The 18017-nt window shown below is 43.3% G+C and overlaps 1 protein-coding gene across 4 annotated transcripts in view; it reads right to left on the bottom strand.

Annotated features, from left to right (window-relative positions):
• The window catches only part of NSUN6 (NOP2/Sun RNA methyltransferase 6), a 391580-nt gene that overhangs the window by 237317 nt on the left and 136246 nt on the right, over positions 1-18017 (bottom strand). For 3 of the 4 annotated variants that reach the window (XM_053713964.1, XM_053713965.1, XM_053713966.1), the window contains exon 5: positions 2458-2567. The exons of the other annotated variant lie outside the window; for it this stretch is intronic. In XM_053713964.1, coding sequence (XP_053569939.1) covers positions 2458-2567 — 110 coding nt within the window. The remainder of the gene's footprint in view (positions 1-2457; positions 2568-18017) is intronic. 4 annotated transcript variants of the gene reach the window in all.

Below are 18017 nucleotides of genomic sequence, written 5' to 3'. Positions count from 1 at the left end.
TCATGTTGATTTAGTCTCGGTGGGCTTCTTGCTGTGCTTGGATTTATTCCAGGACTGAGCCGGCTTCCAAGTACTCTTGGTTTGCTCGGGCTTAGGGGAGGGCTGCTGTCGATGGGATTCATCAGAACGAAAATTAGAACTTTGTCCCTTAGACTTTTTATCCTGCAGTAGGAAGGCACCCTTGCCCCCTGTAACCATGGAGATAATGGAGTCTAAGCCTGGACCAAATAAAATCTTTCATTAAAAGGGAAAGAGAAAAATCTGGACTTAGAAGTCATGTCCGCAGACCATGAATTCAGCCAGAGCGCCCAACTAGCCTGAACTGAAAACCCAGACACCTTAGCATTTAGGCGAATAATCTGCATGTTTGCATTACAGATAAAAGAATTAGCAATTCTCAAAGCTTTCTTTCCTGGATAACGTCGAGGTGACCCTCCACCTCGATCAATTCCGATAAGTCGTCGCACCAGTAGGTAGCTGCTGCCGGTTGAAACAAGTATCTCGTATGTTGGAACATCTTTCTTAGAAAAGTTTCCATCTTCTTATCCATCGGCTCTCTGAACGACGAGCTTTCCTCAAGCGGCATAGTAGTATGTTTGGCAAGCGTGGAGATAGCTCCATCCACCTTAGGGACGGAACCCCACAATTCCAACTGAGAGTCCGGGACCGGGAATAATTTCTTAAAGGAAGACGAAGGGGAAAAGGAGGATCCAATTCTGTACCATTCGTTTTTAATGTTTGCCATCTTTACAGGTACAGGAAAAGTTAACAGCACTACCCTGTCCTTGTCCACTGTGTCTAATTTAGGAATCAAAGGTTGATCAGGCAGCTTTGGCCTCTGGAACCTCTAATGAAGACAGGACTTCTATTAGAAGAAAAATAAAGTGCTCAATCTTAAATCTAAAGGCTGGTTCCTCTGCAGCAGAAGGCTTAGAGGGAGCAGACTCTGACCCAGAAAGTTCGCCCTCCGAAGCCTCAGAGCGTGACTCCGCCTCAGATAACTGAGACAAAACAGATAAATCCAAAAAAATCACATTATGACCCCTGGGCAGGAGAGCCTTTTGCTTGTGTTTTGCGGGGCGAAGTAAAGCACTGAGGGCCTCCAGATAGAGGATCAGGTGTGCTACGGAAAGCTGCGTGTGTAGGAGATGACTGATGGGTATGCACCTCATGGGACGGCCAGTCATCAGAGGTGGACGGCTCAGTGGTACTAAAGGGGTTAACCTTCTTATACCTAATAAAGTGTTCAAGGCATGTGGGACATAGTTGAGAGGGCGGGCATACCAAGGCCTCCTCACAATATAAACAGGTATTACTATTTGGAATAGAGGGAGTACCCTCTAGTATCTCAGAATCCTCCATAGCTTAAAATGAAAGTAGGACACAGAAACAATCTTTGTTATTTTTCAAAAAAACTGCACCTTTATACTCCCAATGGCTGGGGCACTCACCACCTCCTAGACCCAGACAATACAGAGAAAAAGCGTCTTTTCCAACAGCCAGTTTGTTCAGGAAAGAGGAAATGAAAGCGAGACCACTTCCGGTCACATGGTGCGCAGGACCGCCCCTGCTATGAGAAAAAGCGCGCCAAGCTACAAAGCTGTGCATCGTTCAAAGTGAAAGTGAAAACCTGTGCGTTCCAGCCACATAAACAATCTATGAGCCCAATAAATCTGACACATAAAGCAGCATAAAATCAAAGCATCACATTTGATTAATCCCCACTGTTCAATAATCCCCCTCAGGAGATATTAACCCATCATACTATTAAGATAAAAGGAGCCACACTGTGAACCTGTCTTCTAGCATTTTCAACATATGTAAAAATTTAAACAATCTTACCAGAATCCATGCTGTGGAACAGAAACACAGCCTCTCAAGTGTGACAGTCTTGTAGCATCGCTCCTGACATGGACTTGAGTGAGAAAACAAGCAGGCAGTGAAACTCGGCAACACTGATTGCTTAGGAGCTGTTAGCAAGCAGTCTGGATGGGTTCGCAGAAAGACTCTCCCTGCATCTCCAGACTCTAACTTTGTCAATGCTCTCACTGAGAGGCTGACAAGACTACTTAAAACTCCAGTCCCATATTGAAGGGCAGATACCCTTCCTAAGGAACTACTCTGAATCTTCTGACATTTCTCTGCCATCCTCCTGTGACGAAAGGCAAAGAATGACTGGGGGAAGGGGGAAGTGGGAGAGGTATTTAACCCTTTGGCTGGGGTGTCTTTGCCTCCTCCTGGTGGCCAGGTTCAGTATTTCCCAACAGTAAGGAATGATGCCATGGACTCTCCATATATTAAGAAGTAAACAAACAATATGAAAGGTCAGACTGATTGTTATAAAATTATACATAAACTGGACCAATTAAATTCCTTATTACCTACATAGCAAACAAGTGTTCTGTACAAAAAAAACATATCAATATCTTTCTAAATGGTTTTCAACTAAACATTTACATTTTGAAGTGGATACAATGCCGGCCGAATAGACATGAGCTCCCCTAAGTACAGCATTTCCACACTGGGCTCCAACGATCACTTGCGATGAATGCTGCTTTAGTGTCCTCCTAGTGAAACAAAGAAATATATCTTGCAAACAAATTGTTATGACGCTTTGGCATTTCTCTCTCTCTTATTTATTTATTTTTTTGCTGAGCTTTGGCCTTAAGTATAGTGTTCTGACGGGTAAAATTGGTAATTTCCTTTAAAAGATATGTTTGAATCTGTAGGCTGTACAATATTGAAGAGTAAGTAAAACCACCATGTTACATGCACAAATTAAGGCATAGTGTAAATATGAATTGTATTTGAAAAAAAACAAAACACAACATACATACATATATTAAAACCGGTTTCTTAGACCATTATACATTCGCACAAACGCAGAGGCCTACCCACTTTATATGTATATGCAGACAAAATGGGAGTGTATGAAAAGTGACCTTTTATTTATTTTAAAGAAAACAAGGAAAAAAATTACTTTTTAACATGCATATAATGCTGACTTTTTAATTTCATTATGCAGCATCATCTTTGATTTGGATTGAAACTTCAGTTTTATGTACTAAGTTGTAATACACAACGTGGAACATAATTTGTACACACAGGAACAAGCCAGAGAGAATAAGTTGAATGCTGCTATGGGCAATACCCCAAACAATTTAAATTTACAGTGGCATAAATATGTAAACTTTATTTTGGTTCTCCATACTAGCAACTCCCCAATTATGGGATTCCAATGCTAGGATCGGATCCTGGGGGACGGCCTAAGATGCTAGACACAACCCAGACGGATGCTTCCTTTCGTGAAAGCAGGAGTGTGCAGGACGTCAAAAAAAAGTTAGGACCTTCCATATCGTCCTAAGGGCATTAAAACCTAGTGCTGTAAAGACGGCATGGAACATCCTAAGGGCGTGAAGGAGTTAAATTACAGACACTGTACAGAGCAATAATTTACACTTTTATGCATGATTTAGGAAATAGGGCAGCACTTGCCAAACAAGTCTGCATCCCATTACAGCAATGTTTCTCAACTCCAGTCCTCAAGTGCCCCTAACAGGCAAGTTTTTCATTATACCTTAAAGTGAAGGTAAGCTTTGATGAATCAGTGCCCTGTTTTTAAAAATCCTATTAAAAACAGGGGCATTTTCACTCATCAAAGTTAACATTTCACTGTTTTTGTAAAAATACTTACCTTTTATTCTGGAAGCCGCTCCAGCGCATCCCCCGCCTGTCGCAAGTCTCTTCATACGTCACGAATGACTAATCTGGCTTCCCCCCCCAGAGCAAACATTGCCTGAGGCTACACCGTGATTGGAGGAAGCCAGATTAGTCATTGGTGACGTATGAAGAGACTTGCAATGGGCGGGGGAAGTACTGGAGCGGCTTCCAGAATAAAAGGTATTTTTACAAAAACGGTGAAATGTTAACTTTGATGAATGAAAGTGCCCCTGTTTTTAATAATATTTTTTTAAAAAACAGGGCACTGATTCATCAAAGTTTACCTTCACTTTAACTAGAGCACAGCTGATCAGTAACCATGGTTAATAACCTACGCTCACCCATCAGCTGATTATTGCACCTGTGCTCTAGTTAAAAGGACAGTAAAGTCAATGATAAAAACATAATTTATGCTTACCTGATAAATTTATTTCTCTTGTAGTGTATCCAGTCCACGGATCATCCATTACTTGTGGGATATTCTCCTTCCCAACAGGAAGTTGCAAGAGGATCACCCACAGCAGAGCTGCTATATAGCTCCTCCCCTCACTGCCATACCCAGTCATTCGACCGAAACAAAACGAGAAAGGAGAAACCATAGGGTGCAGTGGTGACTGTAGTTTAATTAAAATTTAGACCTGCCTTAAAAGGACAGGGCGGGCCGTGGACTGGATACACTACAAGAGAAATAAATTTATCAGGTAAGCATAAATTATGTTTTCTCTTGTTAAGTGTATCCAGTCCACGGATCATCCATTACTTGTGGGATACCAATGCCAAAGCTAAAGTACACGGATGATGGGAGGGACAAGGCAGGAACTTAAACGGAAGGAACCACTGCCTGTAGAACCTTTCTCCCAAAAACAGCCTCCGAAGAAGCAAAAGTGTCAAATTTGTAAAATTTTGAAAAGGTGTGAAGCGAAGACCAAGTCGCAGCCTTGCAAATCTGTTCAACAGAGGCCTCATTTTTAAAGGCCCAGGTGGAAGCCACAGCTCTAATAGAATGAGCTGTAATCCTTTCAGGGGGCTGCTGTCCAGCAGTCTCATAGGCTAAGCGTATTATGCTCCGAAGCCAAAAGGAGAGAGAGGTTGCCGAAGCTTTTTGACCTCTCCTCTGTCCAGAGTAAACGACAAACAGGGCAGATGTTTGACGAAAATCTTTAGTAGCCTGTAAGTAAAACTTCAAGGCACGGACTACGTCCAGATTATGCAAAAGATGTTCCTTCTTTGAAGAAGGATTAGGACACAATGATGGAACAACAATCTCTTGATTGATATTCCTGTTAGAAACCACCTTAGGTAAAAACCCAGGTTTGGTACGCAGAACTACCTTGTCTGAATGAAAAATCAGATAAGAAGAATCACAATGTAAGGCAGATAACTCAGAGACTCTTCGAGCCGAGGAAATAGCCATCAAAAACAGAACTTTCCAAGATAAAAGTTTAATATCAATGGAATGAAGGGGTTCAAACGGAACTCCCTGAAGAACTTTAAGAACCAAGTTTAAGCTCCACGGGGGAGCAACAGTTTTAAACACAGGCTTAATCCTAACCAAAGCCTGACAAAATGCCTGGACGTCTGGAACTTCTACCAGACGCTTGTGCAAAAGAATAGACAGAGCAGAGATCTGTCCTTTTAAAGAACTAGCTGATAAGCCTTTGTCCAAACCCTCTTGGAGAAAGGACAATATCCTAGGAATCCTAACCTTACTCCATGAGTAACTCTTGGATTCACACCAATAAAGATATTTACGCCATATCTTATGGTAGATTTTCCTGGTGACAGGCTTCCGAGCCTGTATTAAGGTATCAATGACTGACTCGGAGAAGCCACGCTTTGATAGAATCAAGCGTTCAATCTCCATGCAGTCAGTCTCAGAGAAATTGGATTTGGATGATTGAAAGGACCTTGTATTAGAAGGTCCTGCCTCAGAGGCAGAGTCCATGGTGGAAGAGATGACATGTCCACTAGGTCTGCATACCAGGTCCTGCGTGGCAACGCAGGCGCTATCAGAATCCCCAATGCTCTCTCCTGTTTGATTTTGGCAATCAGTCGAGGGAGCAGAGGAAACGGTGGAAACACATAGGCCAGGTTGAAGAACCAAGGAGCTGCTAGAGCATCTATCAGCGTTGCTCCCGGGCCCCTGGACCTGGATCCGTAACAAGGAAGCTTGGCGTTCTGGCGAGACGCCATGTGATCCAGTTCTGGTTTGCCCCAACGATGGACCAGTTGAGCAAACACCTCCGGATGGAGTTCCCACTCCCCCGGATGAAATGTCTGACGACTTAGAAAATCCGCCTCCCAGTTCTCTACGCCTGGGATGTGGATCGCTGACAGGTGGCAAGAGTGAGACTCTGCCCAGCGAATTATCTTTGAGACTTCTAACATCACTAGGGAACTCCTGGTTCCCCCTTGATGGTTGATGTAAGCCACAGTCGTGATGTTGTCCGACTTAAATCTGATGAACCTCAGTGTTGCTAACTGAGGCCAAGCTAGAAGAGCATTGAATATTGCTCTTAACTCCAGAATATTTATTGGGAGGAGTTTCTCCTCCTGAGTCCACGATCCCTGAGCCTTCAGGGAGTTCCAGACTGCGCCCCAACCTAGAAGGCTGGCATCTGTTACAATCGTCCAATCTGGCCTGTGAAAGGTCATACCCTTGGACAGATGGACCCGAGAAAGCCACCAGAGAAGAGAATCTCTGGTCTCTTGATCCAGATTTAGTAGAGGGGACAAATATGAGTAATTCCCATTCCACTGACTTAGCATGCATAATTGCAGAGGTCTGAGATGCAGGCGCGCAAATCACACTATGTCTATTGCCGCTACCATTAAGCTGATTACTTCCATGCACTGAGCCACTGACGGGCGTGGAATGGAATGAAGGACACAGCAAGCACTTAGACCTTTTGATAACCTGGACTCCGTCAGGTAAATTTTAATCTCTACAGAATCTATAAGAGTCCCTAGGAAGGAGACTCTTGTGAGTGGTGATAGAGAACTCTTTTCCATGTTCACTTTCCACCCATGCGACCTCAGAAATGCCAGAACTATCTCTGTATGAGACTTGGCAATTTGAAAGCTTGACGCCTGTATCAGGATGTCGTCTAGATACGGAGCCACCGCTATGCCTCGCGGTCTTAGAACCGCCAGAAGTGAGCCCAGAACCTTTGTAAAAATTCTCGGGGCAGTGGCCAACCCGAAGGGAAAAGCTACAAATTGGTAATGCCTGTCTAGAAAGGCAAACCTTAGGAACCGATGATGATCTTTGTGAATCGGTATGTGAAGGTAAGTCCACTGTGGTCATGTACTGACCCTCTTGGATCATGGGTAGGATGGTCCGAATAGTTTCCATTTTGAATGATGGAACTCTGAGGAATTTGTTTAAGATCTTTAGATCCAAGATTGGTCTGAAGGTTCCCTTTTTCTTGGGAACCACAAACAGATTTGAATAAAATCCCTGTCCCTGTTCCGTCCGCGGAACTGGACGGATCACTCCCATTACTAGGAGGTCTTGCACACAGCTTAGGAATTCCTCTTTCTTTATCTGGTTTGCTGATAACCTTGAAAGATGAAATCTCCCTTGTGGAGGAGAAGCTTTGAAGTCCAGAAGATATCCCTGAGATATGATCTCCAACGCCCAGGGATCCTGAACATCTCTTGCCCACGCCTGGGCGAAGAGAGAAAGTCTGCCCCCCACTAGATCAGTTTCCGGATAGGGGGCCGTTCCTTCATGCTGTCTTGGGGGCAGCAGCAGGCTTTCTGGCCTGCTTGCCCTTGTTCCAGGACTGGTTAGGTTTCCAGGCCTGTCTGGAATGAGCAACAGTTCCCTCTTGTTTTAAAGCGGAGGAAGTTGATGCTGCTCCTGCCTTGAAATTTCAAAAGGCACGAAAATTAGACTGTTTGGACTTTGATTTGGCCCTGTCCTGAAAAAGGGTATGACCCTTGCCTCCAGTAATGTCAGCAATAATTTCCTTCAAGCCAGGCCCGAATAAGGTCTGCCCCTTGAAAGGAATGTTGAGTAATTTAGACTTTGAAGTCACATCAGCTGACCAGGATTTAAGCCATAGCGCCCTACACGCCTGGATGGCGAATCCGGAATTCTTAGCCGTTAGTTTAGTTAAATGAACAATGGCATCAGAAACAAATGAGTTAGCTAGCTTAAGCGTTCTAAGCTTCTCAATAATTTCATTCAATGGAGCTATCTGGATGGTCTCTTCCAGGGCCTCAAACCAGAATGCCGCCGCAGCAGTGACAGGCGCAATGCATGCAAGGGGCTGTAAAATAAAACCTTGTTGAATAAACATTTTCTTAAGGTAACCCTCCAATTTTTTATCCATTGGATCTGAAAAAGCACAACTGTCCTCAACCGGGATAGTGGTACGCTTTGCTAAAGTAGAAACTGCTCCCTCCACCTTAGGGACCGTCTGCCATAATTCCCGTGTAGTGGCGTCTATTGGAAACATTTTTCTAAATATAGAAGGTGGGGAAAAGGGCATACCGGGTCTATCCCACTCCTTGCTAATAATTTCTGTAAGCCTTTTAAGTATAGGAAAAACGTCAGTACACACCGGCACCGCATAGTATCTATCCAGCCTACACAATTTCTCTGGAATTGCAACTGTGTTACAGTCATTCAGAGCAGCTAATACCTCCCCAAGCAATACACGGAGGTTCTCAAGCTTAAATTTAAAATTAGAAATCTCTGAATCAGGTTTCCCCGAGTCAGAGATGTCACCCACAGACTGAAGCTCTCCGTCCTCATGTTCTGCATATTGTGACGCAGTATCAGACATGGCTCTAACAGCATTTGCGCGCTCTGTATCTCTCCTAACCCCAGAGCTATTGCGCTGGCCTCTTAATTCAGGCAATCTAGATAATACCTCTGACAGGGTATTATTCATGATTGCAGCCATGTCCTGCAAGGTAATCGCTATGGGCGTCCCTGATGTAATTGGCGCCATATTAGCGTGCGTCCCCTGAGCGGGAGGCGAAGAGTCTGACACGTGGGGAGAGTTAGTCGGCATAACTTCCCCCTCGACAGAACCCTCTGGTGATAATTCTTTTATAGATAAATACTGATCTTTACTGTTTAAGGTGAAATCAATACATTTAGTACACATTCTCCTATGGGGCTCCACCATGGCTTTCAAACATCATGAACAAGTAGGTTCCTCTGTGTCAGACATGTTTAAACAGACTAGCAATGAGACTAGCAAGCTTGGAAAACACTTTAAAACAAGTTTACAAGCAATATAAAAAACGTTACTGTGCCTTTAAGAAACACAAATTTTCCCAAATTTTGAAATAACAGTGAAAAAATGCAGTTTCACTAACTAAATTTTTACAGTGTATGTAATAAGTTAGCAGAGCATTGCACCCACTTGCAAATGGCTGATTAACCCCTTAATACCAAAAACGGAATAACAAATGACAAAAACGTTTTTTAAACAGTCACAACAACTGCCACAGCTCTACTGTGGCTTTTTACCTCCCTCAATACAACTTTTGAAGCCTTTTGAGCCCTTCAGAGAAGTCCTGGATCATGCTGGAAGAAGCTGGATGTCTGTGTCTGTAATTTTGCTGTGCAAAAAAACGCTAAAATAGGCCCCTCCCACTCATATTACAACAGTGGGAAGCCTCAGTAAACTGTTTCTAGGCAAAATTCACGCCAGCCATGTGGAAAAAACTAGGCCCCAATAAGGTTTATCACCAAATATATATAAAAAACGATTAAACATGCCAGCAAACGTTTTAAAATACACTTTTATAAGAGTATGTATCTCTATTAATAAGCCTGATACCAGTCGCTATCACTGCATTTAAGGATTTACTTACATTACTTCGGTATCAGCAGCATTTTCTAGCAAATTCCATCCCTAGAAAAATATTTTAACTGCACATACCTTATTACAGGAAAACCTGCACGCTATTCCCCCTCTGAAGTTACCTCACTCCTCAGAATATGTGAGAACAGCAAAGGATCTTAGTTACTTCTGCTAAGATCATAGAAAACGCAGGCAGATTCTTCTTCTAAATACTACCTGAGATAAACAGTACACTCCGGTACCATTTAAAAATAACAAACTTTTGATTGAAGAAATAAACTAAGTATAAAACACCACAGTCCTCTTACGACCTCCATCTTAGTTGAGAGTTGCAAGAGAATAACTGGGTATGGCAGTGAGGGGAGGAGCTATATAGCAGCTCTGCTGTGGGTGATCCTCTTGCAACTTCCTGTTGGGAAGGAGAATATCCCACAAGTAATGGATGATCCGTGGACTGGATACACTTAACAAGAGAAACATAATTTATGCTTACCTGATAAATGTATTTCTCTTGTAGTGTATCCAGTCCACGGATCATCCATTACTTATGGGATATTCTCCTTCCCAACAGGAAGTTGCAAGAGTTCACCCACAGCAGAGCTGCTATATAGCTCCTCCCCTAACTGCCATATCCAGTCATTCGACCGAAAACATGCAGAGAAAGGAAAAACCATAGGGTGCAGTGGTGACTGTAGTTTAAATGAAAAAATTACCTGCCTTAAAATGACAGGGCGGGCCGTGGATACATACATTACAAGAGAAATAAATTTATCAGGTAAGCATAAATTATGTTTTCTCTTGTTAAGTGTATCCAGTCCACGGATCATCCATTACTTATGGGATACCAATACCAAAGCTAGAGTACACGGATGAAGGGAGGGACAAGGCAGGTACTTAAACGTTAGGTACCACTTCCTGAAAAAAAATCCTTTCTCCCAAAAATAGCCTCCGAAGAAGCAAAGTATGAAGCGCAGACCAAGAAGCCGTCTTGTAAATCTGTTCAACAGAAGTCTCATTTTAAAAAGGCCCAAGTGAAAGCCACAGCTCTTTTAGAATGAGCTGTAATCCCTTCAGGAGGCTGCTGTCCAGCAGTCTCATAAGCTAAACGAATTATGCTTTTAACCAAAAAGAAAGAGAGGTTGCTGAAGTCTTTTGACCTCTCCTCTATCCAGAGTAGACAACAAACAAAGTAAATGTTTGATGAAAATCTGAAGTAGCTTGTAAGTAAAACTTTAAAGCACGAACCACGTCCAAATTGTGTAATAGACGTTCCATCTTTGAAGAAGGATTAGGATACAAGAATGGAACAACACTCTCTTGAGTGATATTCTTGTTGGATACCACCTTAGGTAAAAAACCCAGTTTTGATACGCAGGACTACCTTATCCGTACGGAGGACCAGATAAGGAGAATCACATTGTAAAGCAGATAACTCGGAGACTCTACAAGCCGAGGAAATATCTACCAAAAAGGAACTTTCCAAGATAAAAAGTTTGATATCTATATAATGAAGAGGTTCAAACAGAACTCCTTGAAGAACCTTAATAATCAGGTTTAAGCTCCATGGCGGAGCAACAGGTTTAGACACAGGCTTGGTTCTAACCAAAGCCTGACAAAATGCCTGAACGTCTGGAGTATCTGCCAGACGCTTGTGCAAAAGAATAGACAGAGTAGGAATCTGTCCTTTTAAGGAACTAGCTGACAACCCTTTTCTCAAAATCATCTTGGAGAAAAGATAGTATCCTGGGAATCCTGACTGTACTCCATGAGTAACCCTTGGATTCATGTCAATAAGATATTTATGCTATATCTATGTTAAATTTTCCTAGTGACAGGCTTTCATGCCTGTATTAAGGTATCAACGACTGACTCGGAGAAGCCATGCTTTGATAACATCAAGCGTTCAGTCTCCAGGCAGTCCATCTCAGAGAAGTTTAATTTAGATGGTTGAAAGGACCCTGGGGTAGAGGGTCCTGTCTCAGAAGCAGAGACCATGATGGAAAGAATGACATGTCCACCAGATCTGCATACCAGGTCCTGCGTGGCCACGCAGGCGCTGTTAAAAACACCAAAGCACTCTCCTGCTTGATCTTGTGCAAAGACCTCCGGAGGGAATTCCCACTTCCCCGGGAGAAAAGTCTGACGACTTAGAAAATCCACCTCCCAGTTCTCAACACCTGGGATATGGAGAGTTGATAGACAAGAGAGAATCTCTGTCCAGTGAATTATTTTAAGACTTCTAACATCGCTAGGGAACTCCTGTTCCCCCTTGATGGTTGATGTAAGCCACAGTCGTGATATTGTTCGACTGAATCTGATGTACCTCAGAGTTGCTAACTGAGGCCAAGCCTGAAGAGCATGGAATATCGCTCCCAGTTCCAGAATATTTATTAGAAGGAGGGTCTCCTCCTGAGTCCACTATCCCTGAGTCTTCAGGGAGTCCCAGACTGTATCCTAACCTAAAAGGTTGGCATCTGTTGTAACAACTGTCCCATCTGACCTGCGGAAGGTCATACCCTTGGACAGATGGACCCGAGATAGCCACCAGAGAAGAGAATCTCTGGCCTCTTAGTCCAGATTTAAGAAGGGGACAAATCTGTGTAATCCCCGTTCCATTGACTGAGCATGCATAGTTGCAGCGGTCTGAAATGTAGGCGTGCAAACGGTACTATGTCCCTTGCCGCTACCATTAGGCCGATTACATTCATGTACCGTGCCACCGAAGGGCGCGGATGGAATGAAGAACACGGCAGTAATTTAGAAACTTTGACAACCTGGACTCCGTCAGGTAAATTTTCATTTCTGCAGAATCTATCCGAGTCCCTAGGAAGAAAACCCTTGAGATTGGTGATAGAGAACTCTTTCCTTGTTCACTTTCCACCCCTGCGATCTCAGAAATGCCAGTACTACATCCGTATGAGACTTGGCAATTTGGATGTTCGACGCCTAAATAAGGGGCCACTTCTATGCCCCGCGGCCTAAGAACCGCCAAAGCGACCCCAGAACCTCCATAAAGATTCTTGGGGCTGTAGTTAACCCAAAGGAAAGAGCAACAAACTGGTAATGCCTGTCTAGAAAGGCAAACCTGAAAAACGATGGTGATCCTTATGCATCGTTATGTGAGGATAAGTATCCTTCAAATCCATTGTAGTCCTCTATTGACTCTCCTGGATCATAGTTAAGATGGTACGAATAGTTTCCATCTTAAATGATGGAATTCTAAGGAATTTGTTTAAGATCTTTAAATCCAAAATAGGTCTGAAGGTTCCCTCTCCTTGGGAACCACAAACAGATTTGAGAAAAACTCTGTCCCTGTTCCTGTCTTGGAACTGGATGGGTCTCGTACACAATGTAAGAATGCCTCTTTCTTTATCTGGTGTGCAGATAATTGTGAAAGGTAAAATCTCCCCTTTTTCGGAGTGGAAGATTTGAAATCCAGAAGATATCTCTGGGATATAATTTCCAATGCCCAGGGATCCTGGGCATCTCTTGCCCACGCCTGGGCGAAAAATGAAAGTCTGCCTCCTACAGGATCCGTTACCGGATAGGGAACCGTTCCTTCATGCTGTCTAAGAGGCAGCAGCAGGCTCCTTGGCCTGCTTATCTTTGTTCCAGGTCCGGTTGTCTCCAGACCGTCATGGACTGAGCAAAAGTACCCTCTTGATTTGCCTTAGAGGAAGTTGATGCCACACCTGCCTTGAAGTTTCGAAAGGCACGAAAAATAGACTTTTTTGGCCCTTGATTTGGACCTGTCCTGAGGAAGGGCATGACCTTTTCCTCCAGTGATATTAGCAATGATCTCCTTCAAACCAGGCCCTAATAGGGTCTGCCCCTTGAAGGGAAGTTAAGCAGCTTATTTATTAAAGTCACGACAGCTGACCATGATATAAGCCATAGCGCTCTGCGCGCCAGTATAGTAAAAACAGAATTCTTAGCCGTTAGTTTAGTCAAATGAACAAAGGCATCAGAAACAAAGGAATTGGCTAGCTTAAGTGCTCTAAGCTTGACAAGTATATTCATCCAATGGAGTCGCTACCTGTAAAGCCTCATCCAGAGACTCCAACCAGAACGCCGCAGCAGCAGTGACAGGAGCAATGCATGCAAGGGCTGCAGGATAAAACCTTGTTGAATAAACATTTTCCTAAGGTAACCCTCTAATTTTTTATCCATTGGATCTAAAAAAGCACAACTGTCCTCGACAGGGATAGTGGTACGCTTAGCTAGAGTAGAAACTCTTCTCTCCACCTTAGGGACTGTCTGCCATAAGTCCCGTGTGGTGGCATCTGTTAGAAACATTTTTCTAAAAATAGGAGGGGAAGAGAACGGCACACCTGGTCTATCCCATTCCTTATTAATAATTTCTGTAAACCTCTTTAGGTATTGGAAAAACATCAGTACGCACCGGCATTGCATAGTATTTATTCAGTCTACACAATTTCTCTGGCACTGTGATTGTAACACAGTCATTCAGAGCTGCTAAAACCTCCCTGAGCAACAAGTGGAGGATCTCAAGCATACATTTTAAATGTAGAAATATCGGAATCAGGTTAAATCATCTTCCCTGAGTCAAAAATATCACCCACAGACTGAAGCTCCCCTCAGCTTCTGCATATTGTGAGGCAGTATCAGACATGGTTCTTGATGCATCTGTATGCTCTGTATCTACCCCCAGAGCTATCTTGCTTACCTTTAATTTCAGGTAGTCTGACTAATACCGCTGCCAGAGTATTAATCATAACTTTCGCCATGTCTTGTAAAATAAACGCTATGAGCGCCCTTGATGTACTTGGCGCCATTTGAGCGTGAGTCCCTGAAGCGGGAGTTGAAGAGTCTGACACGTGGGGAGAGTTAGTTGGCATAACTTCCCCCTTGACAGAATCCTCTGGTAAAATAAACGCTATGGGCGCCCTTGATGTACTTGGCACCATTTGAGCGTGAGTCCCTGAAGCGGGAGTCAAAGGGTCTGACACGTGGGGAGAGTTAGTCGGCATAACTTCCCCCCTCGACAGAATCCTCTGGTGATAATGTTTTTAAAGACAAAAAATTATCTTTATTGCTTAACATGAAATCAGTACATCTGGTACACATTCTAAGATGGGGTTCTACCATGGCTTTTAAACATAATGAACAAGGAGCTTCCTCTATGTCAGACATGTTAGTACAGACTAGTAATGAGACTAGTAAGCTTGGAAAACACTTTAAATCAAGTTAACAAGCAAATATAAAAAACGTTACTGTGCCTTTAAGAGAAACAAATTTTGTCAAAATTTGAAAAACAGTGAAAAAAGGCAGTAAATCAAACTAAATTTTTACAGTATATGTAATAAGTTAACAGAGCATTGCACCCACTTGCAAATGGATGATTAACCCCTTAATGCAAAAAACGGATAAAAAAAACGACATATACGTTTTTTAACAGACACAACAAAACTGCCACAGCTGTGCTGTGGATTACCTTCCCTATAAACGATTTTGGAAGCCTTTTTAGCCCTTTAGAGATGTCCTGTAGTATTCATAGGACTGCTGAGGGAAGCTGGATGATTCATTTTGTAATTTTAACTGCGCAAAAAAAGTGCTAAAATAGGCCCCTCCCACTCATATTACAACAGTGGAAAGCCTGAGGAAACTGTTTCTAAGCAAAATTTAAGCCAGCCATGTGGAAAAAACTAGGCCCCAATAAGTTTTATCACCAAACATATATAAAAAACGATTAAACATGCCAGCAAATGTTTTAAATTACACTTTTATAAGAGTATGTATCTCTATTAATAAGCCTGATACCAGTCGCTATCACTGCATTTAAGGCCTTACTTACATTACTTTGGTATCAGCAGCATTTTCTAGCAAATTCCATCCCTAGAAAAAACAGAATTTATGCTTACCTGATAAATTACTTTCTCCAACGGTGTGTCCAGTCCACGGCGTCATCCATTACTTGTGGGATATTCTCCTCCCCTACAGGGAAAGGCAAGGAGAGCACACAGCAAGAGCTGTCCATATAGCTCCCCCTCTGGCTCCGCCCCCCAGTCATTCAACCGACGGTTAGGAGAAAAAGGAGAAAACTATAGGGTGCCGTGGTGACTGTAGTGTATAAAAAAAAAGAAAACATTTTCAAACCTGATTAAAAAACCAGGGCGGGCCGTGGACCGGACACACCGTTGGAGAAAGTAATTTATCAGGTAAGCATAAATTCTGTTTTCTCCAACATTGGTGTGTCCGGTCCACGGCGTCATCCATTACTTGTGGGAACCAATACCAAAGCTTTAGGACACGGGAGGGAGCAAATCAGGTTACCTAAACAGAAGGCACCACGGCTTGCAAAACCTCTCTCGCAAAAACAGCCTCCGAAGAAGCAAAAATATCAAATTTGTAAAATTTGGCAAAAGTGTGCAGAGAAGACCAAGTCGCTGCCTTACATATCTGATTAACAGAAGCCTCGTTCTTGAAGGCCCATGTGGAAGCCACAGCCATAGTGGAATGAGCTGTGATTCGTTCAGGAGGCTGCCGTCCGGCAGTCTCATAAGCCAATCAGATAATGCTTTTCAGCCAGAAAGAAAGAGAGGTAGCAATAGCTTTTTGTCCTCTCCTCTTACCAGAGTAAACGACAAACAAGGATGATGTTTGTCTAAAATTCTTTGTTGCTTCTAAATAGAACTTTAAAGCACGGACTACATCTAAATTGTTTAACAAACGTTCCTTCTTTGAAACTGGATTCGGGCACAGAGAAGGAACAACTATTTCCTGGTTAATATTCTTGTTGGAAACCACTTTTGGAAGAAAACCAGGCTTGGTACGCAAAATAACCTTATCTGAATGGAACACCAGATAGGGTGGATCACACTGCAAAGCAGATAATTCAGAAACTCTTCTAGCAGAAGAAATAGAACTTTCCAAGATAGCAACTTGATATCTATGGAATGTAAGGGTTCAAACGGAACCCCCTGAAGAACTGAAATAACAAAATTTAGACTCCAAGGAGGAGTCAAGGGTCTGTAAACAGGTTTGATTCTGACCAAAGCCTGTACAAAAGCTTGTACCTCTGGCACAGCTGCCGGTCGTTTGTATAACAAAACAGATAAAGCAGAAATCTGTCCTTTTAGAGAACTCGCTGACGATCCCTTATCCAAACCTTCTTGGAGAAAGGAGAGGATCTTAGGAATTTTAATCTTACTCCAGGAGAATCCCTTGGATTCACACCAACAGATATATCTTTTCCATATTTTATGGTAAATCTTTCTAGACACAGGTTTTCTGGCTTGGACCAGAGTATCTATCACTGAATCTGAAAACCCACGCTTGGATAAAATCAAACGTTCAATTTCCAAGCAGTCAGCTGCAGAGAAATTAGATTTGGATGTTCGAATGGACCTTGTACTAGAAGATCCTGTCTCAAAGGTAGCTTCCATGGTGGAGCCGATGACATATTCACCAGGTCTGTATACCAAGTCCTGCGCAGCCACGCAGGAGCTATCAGAATCACTGAGGCCTTCTCCTGTTTGATCCTGGATACAAACCTGGGAAGGAGAGGGAACGGTGGAAACGCATAAGCTAGGTTGAACGACCAAGGCGCCACTAATGCATCCACTAGAGTGGCCTTGGGATCCCTGGATCTGGACCCGTAGCAAGGAACCTTGAAGTTCTGACGAGACGCCATCAGATCCATGTCTGGAATGCCCCATAATTGAGTCAACTGGGCAAACACCTCCGGGTGGAGTTCCCACTCCCCCGGATAGAAAATCTGACGACTCAGATAATCCGTCTCCCAGTTGTCTACTCCTGGGATGTGGATTGCAGATAGGTGGCAGGAGTGATCCTCCGCCCATTTGATGATCTCTGATACCTCTCTCATCGCCAAGGAACTCCTTGTTCCTCCCTGATGGTTGATGTAAGCTACAGTCGTCATGTTATCTGACTGGAATCTTATGTATCCGGCCTTCGCTAGATGAGGCCAAGCCCGGAGAGCATTGAATATCGCTCTCAGTTCTAGGATGTTGATCGGGAGAAGAGACTCTTCCCGAGACCATAAACCCTGAGTTTTCAGGGAATCCCAGACCGCGCCCCAGCCTGATAGACTGGCGTCGGTCGTGACAATGACCCACTTTGGTCTGTAGAAACTCATTCCCTGAGACAGGTGATCCTGTCTACTGGAGCTTGCACAGTTGTAATGGTCTTAAATGAATTCGAGCAAAAGGAACTATGTCCATTGCTGCAACCATCAACCCTACTACTTCCATGCACTGAGCTATGGAAGACTGCAGAATAGAGAGAAGAACTTGACAAGCGTTTAGAAGCTTTGACTTTCTGACTTCTGTCAGGAAGATCTTCATTTCAAAAGAATCTATTATTGTTCCCAAAAAGGGAACTCTTTTCGACGGAGACAGGGAACTCTTTTCTACGTTCACCTTCCACCCGTGAGATCTGAGAAAGGCTAGAACAATGTCTGTATGAGCCTTTGCCTTGGAAAGAGAC

Source organism: Bombina bombina, chromosome 5 (genome assembly GCF_027579735.1).
Source record: "Bombina bombina isolate aBomBom1 chromosome 5, aBomBom1.pri, whole genome shotgun sequence".
In the NCBI taxonomy this organism is placed as follows: domain Eukaryota; kingdom Metazoa; phylum Chordata; class Amphibia; order Anura; family Bombinatoridae; genus Bombina; species Bombina bombina.
The sequence above is the reverse complement of the archived record's forward strand: the minus strand, read 5'-3'. Positions and strand labels throughout refer to the sequence as shown.